Source organism: Triplophysa rosa, linkage group LG14 (assembly GCF_024868665.1).
Source record: "Triplophysa rosa linkage group LG14, Trosa_1v2, whole genome shotgun sequence".
In the NCBI taxonomy this organism is placed as follows: domain Eukaryota; kingdom Metazoa; phylum Chordata; class Actinopteri; order Cypriniformes; family Nemacheilidae; genus Triplophysa; species Triplophysa rosa.
Window position 1 is genome coordinate 439,453 of NC_079903.1, and position 14,417 is coordinate 453,869.

The 14,417-nt window shown below is 42.8% G+C and overlaps 1 protein-coding gene across 2 annotated transcripts; it reads right to left on the reverse strand.

The window, feature by feature from the left end:
- Positions 1-270: 270 nt before the first annotated feature.
- kpna4 (karyopherin alpha 4 (importin alpha 3)) lies at positions 271-13,537 on the reverse strand. Of its 2 annotated transcripts, none has more exons than XM_057351533.1 (17): positions 13,268-13,537; positions 9,228-9,272; positions 8,946-9,035; positions 8,837-8,863; positions 8,701-8,753; positions 8,516-8,611; positions 8,341-8,426; positions 7,538-7,624; positions 7,254-7,423; positions 7,058-7,102; positions 6,699-6,830; positions 6,334-6,462; positions 5,823-5,927; positions 5,669-5,740; positions 5,303-5,465; positions 5,107-5,201; positions 271-1,829 (listed from the first exon to the last, which is right to left on the reverse strand). In XM_057351533.1, exons 1-17 carry the CDS (start codon positions 13,334-13,336, stop codon positions 1,731-1,733), a joined length of 1,563 nt encoding a protein of 520 aa, XP_057207516.1. In that variant the 5' UTR covers positions 13,337-13,537; the 3' UTR covers positions 271-1,730. The 2 variants fall into 2 exon arrangements, with proteins under 2 accessions (XP_057207516.1, XP_057207514.1); XM_057351531.1 differs by having other exon boundaries at positions 8,837-8,866; positions 13,268-13,536.
- Between the last annotated feature and the right edge of the window lie 880 nt (positions 13,538-14,417).

Genomic DNA, 14,417 nt, shown 5'->3' on the forward strand with positions numbered 1-14,417 from the left:
CTGTAGCTCTCTAGGACAGACGTTGCTAACCCCTGACCTATGCTTATGATAGAACATTCTGATGTTAACACCCGAGTCAAGTGGTTAAAACAAGTATATTTGTTGAGCTCAACATGGTACGCTTTTACTACGCACATTTTCTCTTAAGCACGAGAACAGACCTGTGGTGTGGGTTTGAATCCTCAGTTCTATCTGTTCTGCGGTGCAGGTTTACTGTAAATGCTGTTTGCTTTATCCCTCAAAGTCACAGAAATGACAACAGAAATCAGACAGACTTTGAATATTTATTTGAATAGGTACAGAGCCTGTAGTCTATGTCCAACAGGGTATGTATACCATCTAGTTTATTCTTTGAAACTACATATTTGCAAACAAGGAATGCAGTGGGGGGGGGGGTGGGGTGTAAATCAAACCAAATATAGCCATCAAGAGGTTATGAAAACGGAAAGAAACTGAAAAACGGTGGGAAAGTGATCGTCGTTCATTTATTCCTGTATGTATCTGTTGCTGTAGCTCAACACTGGACATCTATAAATAAAGATCTACACATCGGCTTTGAGGGTGCCTGCAATTAAGAATACATGTGCAACATTGGTGAAGAACTGCTTGTCAGACAGGGCCAGAAGTGGGCAGAGACATAAAAATTATGACAAACAGCACAGCAGTTTCTCTAAAAAAAACAAAAAAAAACACTAAAACTAAAACTCACTAAAATGAAGTATGCTGTAGTGAAGCACATGCAAAGGAATCTCTCACACATAAAATGGCCATGTGTGTAATCCCTCCCCTCATGACAACAGAAAGCATCTGAAACGTACGACAGCCCAAGATTGTGCAAAGGTACAACCGTGCACAGCGTGTTTTATATGTATTTACACCAGCACTGAGAAACTAAAATGAAATAAAAACCAAAACCGAGGAAGACGGAAAAAAAAACACCGGGGCCAAACGGCACTCGACTGATCCTCTCAACGCCCAGAGCTCCAGTGTCACCAACAAAAAAAAGCATTCAAATGAAAAAGAAATTTAAACGTCATGACATTGTCTTCTTTAGATCACTGATATCCAGTCAATCCATTGAAGGTGACTGATTATTCCAGGCCAATTCATATTTCGTCAGATTGGTCACCCTCCACACGCGCTGTTGAATTTCTCGTTGTCCACTCACTGCTGCATCTTTACATTCAGTCGTGCATTTCTCCAGTCAGTCAGTCAGTCAAGCCCGCGCGCACATCATTACGTCCACCCAGGCGGGACCCCGTGGGTGTGCGGGGAGAGAGCCGTCTCCAGCGCTGAAGATGAACACAAACATACACGCACACATTCACAAACACACACTCATCCAGGTGACCTCAGAAGTGTCGGTGAGGTTCTTCTTTATTCTTGCCTCTGATTTCTAATGTGTGACATCTTCCTCGTTTTCAATTTGGAAAGACAGACGCCAGATCGTTTTAGTGAAGTTCGCTCTCCGAGCATTCGGTTTGATGGTCGTTTGAAACGTAGTCGTCAGCCACTCACTCGCACTCGCATCCACTCAAAGCCATCTCAAACGTCCCGTGGAGCGTTTCCTTCAGAACTCAAATTCTCTTGGATTTGATGCAGCCGTGGATCCCACCAGCCATGCACAACAGATCTCATTTTTCCTCACACTTTCGCTCGCTCGCCTAATTATTGTTAATGTTGAACAGAGTGCTGCATCACAAACCAAACTCCACATTTCACATCAACTTCTAGAACTGGAACCCTTCTGCTGGCACGTTGGTAGAGGAATTGAAGCCGTACGTTCCTCCTTGGATGGGCTCAGGAACCAGGTTAGCATCCTCATCGATCTGAAAGAGATACGAGAGCGATCAGTCACGATTACATTCACACCTGAACTGCTAACACGCGGTCAAACAATCATCTGATGGTGGCTTCGTGCACAGTATAAAACATTGACGTAGTGTCCGTGACGTCACCCGTAGGTTTCCGAGGAGCATTTTTGAAGCCTAAAGGCTGGAATACACTACAAGACTTTTGCTCAGATTTTCAGTCTGAACTTGTGGCATAAAGTCTGCGCTAGTCTGCAGATTTTATAGCATAGTGTGATGCCGTTTTTCCTCTGCACACTTTCAAAAAGTCTTCAAGTGTGTGATGTCTAATTTTTTTTAATCCATTCAAATTTTAAAAGGCGTGTAGTAGTGTTGTCAAAAGTACCGGTACTTCGGGTCCAAGTCGGTACCTAAAAATAAAAAAGTTGTCGGTACCTAATTTTCATAAGACCCGGTACCACCGACGTACCGGGTCAACCGGGTACTGATGCTCTGACTGACAGGTTGTCAGTCGGAAACTTTTTATAGACGCAACAAGACGTGATGAGCGGATAAGCGCGGCTCCGATCCACAAGAGATGTGCGCAGAAATACTTCAGATTAAAGTCATATCACGAAGAAAACGAACAGAGTTTTGTGGTGAAACGAGGAAGCATCCGGATTTAAGTTAACAAGTTCAAGCGGTAAGTTTCAAATTCTGTTCGGGTTTGCATTATGAATGTTGTAGCATATGTTAAATTAAAGGTTACGTTAAAACAAACGTCCCTGTTTGCGTGTTAATTTGTTAGCGCCAATGCTAATCCAGTCAAGTGTCCTTATTAACCATTTAATGCTTTTATAACTGTAATGGGATAAAATAAGTGGGAGGACAGGATGGGGTTTACAGTACCTATTACATATAGGCCTATCTGAAATCTATGTGCTAGAAAACTAGCATACTAACTGTATGACTAGCAATGTGTATGTCTTGGATGGATAACTCTATTAGGTTTAAAAAAAACACATTTAAACTAAATAAAAATCTGTCTGTTGCATTTATTATTTTAATATACAGTTACCTTAATGTAAGTAATCTTGTGTAAATGCAGTATAAAAACTGAGGTTTGTTTTAATATCGCATATGCATGTTTGTTCAGTCAGTTGACTTACTGAAGTTTATTCTATTTGTCTTCTACAGCAGCAGACTGAGCAGGATGAAGACCCCAGTGAGCACACAACCGTTTCAGCAACAATTAACTTGTATACTTCATGTATACAAAATGGCATTGCTTTCTATACATTTATATTAACAATGAGCTTTATTAATAAAATTGTGTTTCAATTAGCATGTACTGGTGTTTTGCTTTAGTACCGAAATTGGTACCGAGAACCGTGGAATTTTACTGGTATTGGTACAGACTACTGAAATTTTGGTACCGTGACAACACTAGCGTGTAGTGTATTCCAGCCTTAAAGTGGGCGGAGCCGGCCGTCACCATCTTAGCAGCACGTCACTCCTGGATATCAAAAATGGGCAAAGAGGCAGGACGTGGTTGGTGCTGAGGTGCCTGGAACCAGCTGTCAATCAAGTGGCCATGCCCGTAATTATGCTGAATTTTAAGACTTAATATAATTTAACCTCGTCCTAATGTTAGTGAATTTGGAGTATTCTATGTCACGAGTTTAGTCATTTGCATAAAACACACCCAGTCCATCTCCATATTAAGGCTTTCCGCCTAACCTTTTCTTTACCACCGGTCGTCACTTAAGTCAAAGTTACTCCAGGCAACCCCATCTGATGCTGATACAGACGCGCTCTCACAAGTACAGTAATTCCAAGTGCACATTCCTCAAAGTCAGTTCATACACAATAAAACACATTTTATACAGACACGCAGTCTACAGAGTTCTCCTTAGCTGGCTGTAAAAGTGCTGTGATTCAGAGAAACATAGCAGCTCGAGCTATAGTCTAACGCAGCTTTTCTTACTCTTTAACTGGATATGGTGAAGTATCCCTCAAAAGAACAAAAACGCTGTTTGAAATTCGTCTAAGGTTTATTCATACAAGTGACATACAAGAGACCTCTCTCTAGCTCCGAATGCGGCTTTTGTTTTAATCAGTTGTGTTGCTGTTTTCGTTACCGCCGTGTTTAAAGAGTAGAGCGTCTTGTTCATGCGCTCCTTTGTTTTCCTATCGGAGTGGGAGGTTTGTGGCTTTGACACAAAGCTGACTAGGCCTACTACAGTATTCCGAACTGGCTTTAATCTTCAGGAAAACACAATATAACTCCTTGAGTCTTTTCACCTGTCTGCCCTGTGTGTGATTGTGTGCGTGCATGCAGCCCCGCTTTAGACACACAGACTCAGGGCAGCGCTTACAGGGCCAGCACGATTGAAACAAATGTTAATGTCATTCATTTTTATGCAAACAAGCGCATATATAAACACGATGGCGATATATTGCATCACCAAAAACTACCGACGTCAAGTATATATATCGCGTAATAAGTTGATAAATTGATTAGGCTAGTCGATGAATTGCAGTTGAAGTCACTACCTTATTGGTTTCATGTGCGAGACTGGAAGGTTGCACACCTCGGTTTGCTAGCTTTTCTGTAAACCACAACTACACACAAGTGCAAAAGCTCTAATGTAAAATGTAAATACTGCGTCTGTGTGTATTGTGACTAGAGACACTCTGTGTGTGGCTTATCTTTAAAAAAAACCTCTCGCTCTAATTTGTTTATAAAGCACTTTCATATGCTTTATATGCATGTCAGCAGCAGGTGTGTCACGATTAATCGATTCATTTAGAGTATCCTCAATTACATTTTTACGCATCGAGTGCTCGTGAAAATGGTGGAGGTGCAGTTTTGTGCAACCAATGACAAAAAGTCAATTGCGTTTGAACACTTTACATTAGAACAAGCACATCGGTGCTACCACCTCTCTCTCTCTATGACATTAAAGGGTTTTAATGCACGACGTGGAGGCCAAAATACACCCGACACGAAGCAGAGTGCATTAAAATCCTTTAATGCGCTGCTAGCCATGGATTATCCCGCTTATACCACGGTCATTTGCCAAGTTAAAGCTGTTATTGATGTTAACAGTGTCATTTGTGATCAGACGGGTGAAAATGTTGATCGATACATTCAGTTCTGAATGACTTGTCTGCTATTCTTTGTAAAACTGGTTCGAAAAAAAACACAGAATACATGGTATTATTGCAGAACTCAACATCAGCATTCAGAACAAAATATAAACTTGACAAGAAAATGGGCAAAATACAGCAGGTGTGTAAGTGTCACACTTACATCATCAGATGAGAAGAACTGATCAATGATTTCATAAGCCAGTTTGTAGATGTCTTCATTCTCATGATTCTGTAACTGTTCAATCTTCTCCAAACCTGAGCAGATTAAAACATCATCATTATCGTCAAGCTGAAGCTCTCCTCAAGCGACCCACTGTCAAAGAATCCTTTCCATCATCCATCATATGTCCTCTCACCTCCACACTCCTCGATGAGGTTAGCGATGGTCTCGGCTTCTTCATCAGCCATCTTGAGAATATTACTGAGCCCGTCCAGAACCACCTGAACCACCTGAGCATCCTTCACTGTCAGCAGACTACAGAATGGAGGAATCACCTGCTGTTGGATCAGATACGCCACCTACAGGATGGGAGGAGTGTTAGGGACGTGCTTTTGATAACAGAAATACCCGTGCCAACTTGATACTGTAAAGAAAAGCTCGTAACACGTGGCCGGCCTTCGGGGTCTTCCACTGCTGTGAAACTGACATTGATGAACTGTGCTGTGTGTAAAAGTTGAAATTTGTTTGACACGACATCTTAAAATGACAGACGTGTGTGTACCTGTTCCTTCCGGCCGCTGATGGTCAGGTTACTGATGGCCCACGCTGCCTCTTTCTGTGTGCCAAAATCCCCCTGTGAAACACAAGAGCATCAATTAGAACGTGCATGGAAAACCTTTCCAATTCATTGGAGAGGGTTAAAGGTCATCACTCGCCTTGTCCAGCAGCTGAACAATCATGGGCACCAGATTAGCATCAATAACCGCTTGAACCTGCTGCTGATTCCCAGCGGTGATGTTAGACAGAAACCACACCGCCTCCTGCAAAACAAACACACATCAGCGGCAGAGTACAGGACACGGACGTGCGTGCGGTCACAGGGGTCGGATCAGACTGCAGGCCTGGTCGAGGTCATGGCGCTGGCGGCTAAAGGGTGAGAATGATACCGAGGCTTTAATCATTGGCGTGACCACAGAGAAGCCTCGTTGTAAGCGGCCGCCTCAGATGCACTCCTGTATCAGCATTGACCTTTGACCTCTGACACCCCCTACCCATCAGCCACGCACACACACACACTTAAAGGACTATATCATCACATCTAAATCTACACAGTTGTTATATCAAATCACGCGTCACTCGCACCAGCGCCACACCTCTGCTGTCATCATACCCAACACTACTGAAATCAGCAATCTTTCTGAGGGTGACATGAGGCTCATGTTGTACCTTGTTGATCTTCTCTTTAGGGTGTGTGAGGAGAGCAGGAAAGTGACCCAAAGCATCACAGTTCAGCACAACCTGAGTTTGTTCATCAGTTCCTGTCACGATGTTCCCCACCGCTCGCAACGCTGCCGTCTGCAAACACACACAAACATCACGCTCGGTCTTCAGTCACTTTGACAGGCTGTGACGTATGTGTGGAGAACTGAGCTTTCGCTGATCAAATAAAAGTGTTGAAAGTCATTTTGCAGAACACAGCAGCCAAGTCTTTGTCTGTCACAGAAGCTCGTTTCACGAGGAAAGCCACACCTCACTTTCCTTACGACACTAAACACACAGAATGAAAGAGAATATAAAAGGCTCAGTCTTACCTGAACTTTCACCTCCTGGTGACTGAGTAATGGCACGAGATACGGCACAATCCCTGAGTCAATGACCATCTGAATCTGCTCATTGCCAGCATCGGTGAGATACGACAGAGCCCACACGGTGTCCACCAGAATCTACACGCAACACAAATCATCACCGCTCAATCACACGGAGCACCTCGTGTTTCATGCTGATGAAGATTTTGGATGGTCATTTTTCTGTGCTCACTCGTGTGTTTCAAGGCAGCACTTTGTTTGCATTTCATTACATTTGACAAAAATGAAAAACACAATTCTCGACAGTCTTCCCACCCTCAACTTACACTGAAATCAGTGCTTGTGTGTGTGTGCGTAACACTTACGTTGACATCAGTGTGGTGAATGAGCACACACAGCGCAGGCAGAATCTGTATGAGAAGACACAATCACGATGTTACACACACACTTCCGTCATCATCCGTTCACTTACATCACACGAGCTTCAATCTCTAAACCCTCCTGACAGAGGAGAATGTAGAAGTTCACTGCTCCGACCACACACATTCGTCACGCTCGTACCTCCTGTATGGTCTCCATCGGTGGAGGCGGGTCTTTGTGACGACACAGGTTCACCATGACCCAGGTGACGTTTCGGAGGAAGGTGATGGGTATGGAGGGGCTGATGAAGGACAGCAGAGGTTTGACCACTCCCAGACTGATGACATAATCTCTGCACTGCGGACCATCCCCTACAACACCACCATCACACACAGCCTTCACACACGCTCTTTAATAAACACCTCCACACTTTAAAAATCCCACCCACCCACCCACACACACACACACGTGTAGTTTACACTCACCAATGATGTTCCCTAAAGCCCACACGGCCTGCTCACACACATTCTGATGAGGAGAATGCAGCAACCTCAGGAACAGAGGAACCGCATCTGCATCAACACACACACACAACGATGATGATAATGATGAGTGCAAACACAGACACATCCAGAGATGTCACTCATTGACCTCAGGTCCCTGTAGATCAAACCCACTGAGCTGTGATGTCAACAGGGTTAGATTTAATCTCTAATATCAGACACAAAGAAATTAAGAAAATCCAAGATTTCTTCAGAATCCCCCACTTATTTATGAACACAAAACAAAACGTTGATATCAATCACAGATATCATTCCTCATTATATGAGATAGGGTTGGACGACAACTTGATGACATCGCCCTACAGCGTTATGAAGTGAGGTGCGTCTGGCACGAGCAGCGTAGAGACAAGTCTTCTTTATACAGAGCGAGCTGGGAAGTTATCAATTCAGGCTTGATTGTATTCTTATTCTGATGTTATATTCAATAAAACTGTTCTTAAGTTAGGCGCGTCTTCTTTATACAACACGAGCTGCGCAGACACACGTCTTCTTTATGCAGTTATAAAGTCAGGCGGCTCTGCCCAAACCACGCATCTTCTTAGTTATAAAGTCAGGCTAGTCTGATCTGTACAGTGCGAGGTTTTATGCCTCTTAGCCTTGTTCATATTTGTTTACAACACGCAGAGCAGCGGGAGTCACATGAGGAAAGTGAAACATTTGTTGGAATTACAGTCTATCGGCGCAACCCTAAAGTTGAAGAGTAAAGTGTAGTAGTGTGAACGTACTCGACTGCACCACAGCCTGCGTCTGCTCAGACGTGCCAGATGCGATGTTGGTCAGAGCCCAGGCCGCCTCAAACTGAAGAGAAGGGCTACATGAGACAGAAACACAAAGATGAGCACATGGCATCCAGACAGGTGGAGTCATGTGACACTGGATCTGTTGCCGTCAGATTCGTACTTGTCGTCTCTGTCCAGACAGTGCACCAGGATGGGCAGAATCCCAGACTTGATCAGATCATCTATGGGAGGGTTGCGGTCACTCGACAGCAGCTTCCTGAGAAATGATGTGGGGAAAAAAAACAACGTTCACATCGCACAGCTCAAGCCCAACACACGAGCTGGGAAATACGAGAGAATACTCACCGCGCGGCCTGCACGGCGCTCAGCTGAATGCCTTGGTTATCACTGGTGGCATTCTACAAACACACACAACAATGCTCACATCATCATCATCTCCTACTGAACACCAAATATCATCTCAAATCTCATTCAGACTTACCTGCACTATGGCTTCCAGAGACGTGTTCTGCTGTCGTGCAGGAAACAACACACACATCAGGATTACTGAAACACAGAACTCCAGAACAATGATGATGAGAGAAACTTACCGATCTGAAATCTCCATCAGCGTCAGAATCATCACAGACGTCCTCGTGTGGTACGTTCCTTCTCTTCAGGAGGTGTTCATCTCTCTTATTCTACAAACACACAAGTCATCTGTTCACTTCATACGAGCAGTCGTTACTTCTCACGCACACGCAGCATGTGTGAGCTCATGAAATCTTTGTCATTTCAAAACATCCACTCGTCACACACACCAAATGAGCATTCAAAAGAGCCACTAAAGGTCAAGAGATGAGACATGAATGGGCACCTTTATGAGCCATTACCTTTCTGAGTTCAACCACCACTTCCGTCCGCTGTCTTCTCATCGTCTGTACAGGAGAAAACATTAGTCACTGAATTACAAGCAGTACTGCAGTGTTTCCCCTAGCATTACCTTAGGGGGGCGCCACGCCCCTCCAATGGCACCCCCCGCCCCCTTGAAGGTCAAGTTAATTTATTTTTTTTATATAGCGTTAGATCACAAGAGAAGTCATTTAAGGTTACCTTTCCTATATAACATGTCTATACCTTGTTCTCGTACTAAACATAATGCTATTTAGTTTGTTATTTATTGGTCACGCCTTTACAATTCTCCTCTGCTCTCTGTATCGAGTTCCCGCGCACACACACAGACACGTGCATGCACATACACAGGTAAGCACACTCTCACCAGCGGACAGACAGCGCGTGTGGGAAAATATGTCGCGTCAACCACCTGAAAAGCAGATAAAAAATTGCGTTTTTAAATGCTCCCAGGGTGGTGAAAATACGCATGCCCTGCCCCTGACAAGCAACAGTCCAGTTACCACCGGATGACAGGTTTTCCCCCAGTTTATCCTTCCTTCCATCCGGACCGCAAGACAATGAACCAATAAAAACAATCAGACTATTTCTGTGGTTTAAATTTAGCAGCACGTGTACATAACTGAGATGCGCACTCAAGGACATTTATGTTAATTATATTTTGCCGCTATATCCTCTAATATCTTTATTTAGCGCCAAACGCGCTTCATTTCCGCTCCGTGAGCGCTACTTCTCCCGCCAAAGACGCGTCGCATATAAAGACCTGCAGACACCAAGAGCAGGTCAATAAATGGACACTTTTTCTGTAACGCTTAAGTAAACGAAAATGCTGCAGTAATAAAGTATTTTTAGCTGTCAGTCAGTTTACTGTTGGCTATAGGTTTGTGAGATTATAAAACATAACGTCTTGATTCTACATACAGCATTTATGACATTAATAGCATAAATAATCAGCATGTTAAGAGCATTTCATTGTGAATCATGTTTTAATTGGAAAGAATATTTAGAATCAGTTCTAGTATCAATGGCATGGAAAGGCTGTTCGTAACTTTGTAAGTACTCCTGCTCGTGATATATTTATTTCAGTTGTTACAGTTTGTTGTGAGTAGTTTTTTTAAATATTAAAATAGACCACTGGGACTTCGCTTCAACACCAGAGCCTATAACACATTTTCTCTGTTACTAGACCTTCTATGTTTCATAAAGACTGTGGCTATATAGAATATAAAGTAAATGGCCTGATAAAACATTAGATTGGTTGATTTAACATTATTTATTAAAAAAGTATTGTCCAGACCTCTGCCACAAAAAAATATAGACACCGCTTTCATGCGAGTTTCAGTCAAAGTGGTTGGACTTGTGTTGCAAGAAGGGGTGTAATGGTTCTCGGTAAAAAATTGAACCACACAGTTCTCCACGCGGCTCATCTTAAATCTGACGACGCATTTATAATATAGTTCATTAGAAATTATAATGCGTAAAACAGACTGACAAAGTTCAGCTAATGTATGTTTGTCGATGGATACACATTTAATACCTACAACAAATCAAATAACGTAGACAAATTTCAATAGGATTGACGTATGCTGTAATATGACCAGTCATTTATGCTTTCATCACCAGGGTGTTGTGAGCGCGCGAGTGCCGGTGAGACCTAAACAGCACATGTTGCTGTTTAAACTACACTCATTCAAGCCTTGCCAATTTAAACATTTAAGTGCAAGATGATGCAAAAGAAAACTCGCTTGCGCGCTGTGAGAAGATCCGAAGCGTGCATCAAGACATCAAGTCTCAGACATGATGGCGCAAATATTGAGTTGTCTTTGAAGCGCTTAAACGGACAGATTCACACTAGACATATGCCCGGTTAACCGAAAATATATATCACGTGATTTATGCACAACTTGTGAGTGAAGTATGGTAAAATGCTGCTGCATCCGAAAGCCAGAGGGCGCTCTCGTGCAGAAACTCCAAATACGCACGTAGGAAATGCCTAAGGACATGTTTTTATCACCGATCCTCAAGCCTCCTCAGGTATTTTTATGATAATAAAGTATTTTTATGATGATCATGTTTGACGGGTGTTGCTTTTTCAAATGCACGTTATAAGCGACTCAAACTCGCACTGCTTTTAGATCGAGCAGCATTTCTACTGATCCCAGAGCCGTGCTTCACAGACAAGCTACACATCAATAAAATAAACGATACCTTGCATTATCGCAGCCAGCTCGGTTACAGCAGGATTTGGTGTAACCACGGTTAACCGGGCACATGTCTAATTCACACACGAAGTAGGTCAACATGCCACTCTTGTCGAGTATCTTAACAAACATAGTAGGTTATGTCTTAAGTGAACAGAGACGAAAAACAACGCATGTGTACAGTATCAGTGTACTGGATCCATTTCATTCCTCTTAAAGCGACAGCAGCATATTCCTGCTGTCTGTTAAAAGTTAAGGAAATCACTCACTGCTTGTGACTCAATAGCTTCTGTAACTTCAATTATGATTCGTCTTATTTAATTTGTACATATGCAATGTTATGTTTTATTTGATTACTTTAATCCATTTCTACCTTAAAAGGTAAATATACAGTATCTTATTTAATTTTCTGCTTTGCTCTGTTGTTTTATTGGTGCCGTCACTTGTAGCTCGATTATTTGTTATTTTTATTTGTCAGTAGTCCCTTTTCCCTGAACATAGCACAAACCGAACCGTGGGTAGTTTGAACCGTTACACCCCTAGTTGCAAGTGATGATAAAACCACTGTAAGAAATCGTTTTGCCAACAAAGTGGCCAAAGATGCCCCAATTAAAATCACACAAAACCAAAAGTCAAACAGAATACCTTTAACATCTGAGAGACCATGATAATGTCATGTTAAAGCATAATGTGACACAGTTACATTAATAAAGTGATCATCACCTCTCACAGTGGCCAGAAGTGTTCCCAAACAGCGGAAACATACTAGACAAAGAGGTTCTCTATCAATGAATCCAAAACTGAAAGAGATCCATTCAATTCTGTCAATTGAGATGTGTCACTTACTCCCGCCCGCCCTCTCTCTCTCTCTCTCTCCCCACAGACAAGCAAGCCAACCCATAATAACTGTGTTCCACAGCAGCAGATCCCCAAACATATATAACGTTACATTTAACTACTTTCAAGACCTGTAAATCTCACTTGTGTAAATTCTTAGATATTCCGGTAGAAATCTGATGTTTGAAATGCGCGTCATGTCTGTGAATCTAAAGCAGATTTCCCCTTAAAATTGGTGACCCAAAACACGCAATTCTATTTAGAATAACGGCTACAAACCGGTTTTTCTACCGCCTTACCAATGATCAACATGACCTGAAACCATTTCAGCGATCATCAGCCGTACATATTCCCTCATATACATGAATGTGTGTGTCGGTATGCGGCTTGTTTTGTTGTGTAAATGTGATCATAACCAGCTAGCGGCTAACACTAGCGTAGCACTGAAGATGATAAACTGACCCACAAAAAATACATTCTTAATATCATCGGATCCACGCATGACTCAAACACACACACACTCCCATCATATACGATGTGTGTGTTTAAACGGTGTTGTAATACGCCAGATAGTGAGTGTGTGTGTGTATGCTAAACGCGCGGGCCTTTCATTTCGAGGCCTTAAACTACAGCCGTACCTCACTCTTTTAATGAGCTCTAAAATATTCTCGTGGTAAAATAAATTAGACTTTATTCGCGTGCTGTGATGTGTGTTCTGTTAGCTAGAGGCTAATGGACTCGTACGCTACGCTTGAGGTAAGGGCACAGTCAGCTAACGTTAGCCGCTCGGCTAACATCGCCATTTCACCCGTTTGTGCGATATAAGCACTCCACCGTCAAACAAACGCTCGTATGTTAACATATTTCAGTAAGAAAACCCCGCGGTGAGAGATCATAACGCCGACGTGTGTGTATGTACGTTTATTTTGTGAATTCGCTGTAAAATTGATCGACGTCACAGCAGCGCGCGTGAGTGACTTTACCTCCAGATCTCGCCCTTTATTCTTAAAGTTCTTCAGTCGCTGCTTGTCCAGTTTCTCGCTGTCGCTCATTTTGTCGTTGGTTCTTTACGTTACGGTATATTTTATATACGTATGTCGTTATCTTGTTCTAACTGTGTCTCACGCAGCTCCTGTAGATAAATGCTAATGAAGGCGCGATGTATGCTGGGATTGCCGGTGAACGGGGCACCGCCTAGCGCTGGGAGGAGGGGGCATCCTGACAAACGTTACAGAAAGTTAAAATTGTCCCGTCCGTTTCTTTTACAACTGACAAAAAGTTTATAATGATGCAGTGGTATTTCACAAGAGTGTCAAAAACACAACCCAGCCCATTATTACGTTTTACCGTTGTGCAACTAGCCGAGTGTAAAGTATTGCTTAATGCTTTAGTTTTGATAGGAGCACAAGATGTGCTCGACTTTACGTGGTGACCCTGCATACACCGATCGGTCGATGATGTCAAAGTATCGCGAGAGCGACCAAGAACACACGGAGCATGAGCTCCCGCGATAATCTGATGTCATGTTCCGAGCGGTCTGCGCAGTGTCATCAAGGTGTAAAGAAACCCGTCCGAAATCGCATACTCACTGAGTATGTACTTATTTTCAGTAAGTACTTACTGAACGAGGGCTAGAGTACGTACTGTTTAGATATAAATAGGCTTGTTTGAGATGCGCCTTGCCTCACCTGAAAAGAAGACTAGAATAGGCGGCTGCAGATAAGACAGCTGCGTCCAAGGGTGCTTCTCAATTGTTATTTGCGCATCCTTGTTTCATTTTCTTGCTCTCGCATCTTAGCTCCACGCCTTCAGGATGCGCGGGAAGGGAGCAAGGAAAAGACGCGAGGACGGAGGAATTAAAAGAAGTGAAATGGCATATCCTCGCTCTCTTTAGCGTCACTTCAAAGCGTCGTCAATTAATCAGAAACAGTATCAGAATCAGAAAAAGCTTTATTGCCAAGTGTGTTTGGACACACAAGGAATTTGTCTTAGTGACAGAAGCTTCCAGTGCACACACATGTTAAAAAAGTGACAAGGCACAGGTAACAAAACGTAAAAAAAAAAATATGTGAGAGACAATACACATTTGACAAAAAGGACAATATTAGACAAAAGAACAATAGACAGTATATT

Coding starts and splice junctions, on each gene's coding strand:
- kpna4 (XM_057351531.1), bottom strand. CDS start 13,336: ATGAGCGACAGCGAGAAACTGGACAAGCAGCGACTGAAGAACTTTAAG. Junction 8,867..8,945: donor CTGATGGAGATTTCAGATCG/GTAAGTTTCTCT, acceptor CCTGCACGACAG/CAGAACACGTCTCTGGAAGC. Junction 5,741..5,822: donor TTGTTCAGCTGCTGGACAAG/GCGAGTGATGAC, acceptor TGTGTTTCACAG/GGGGATTTTGGCACACAGAA.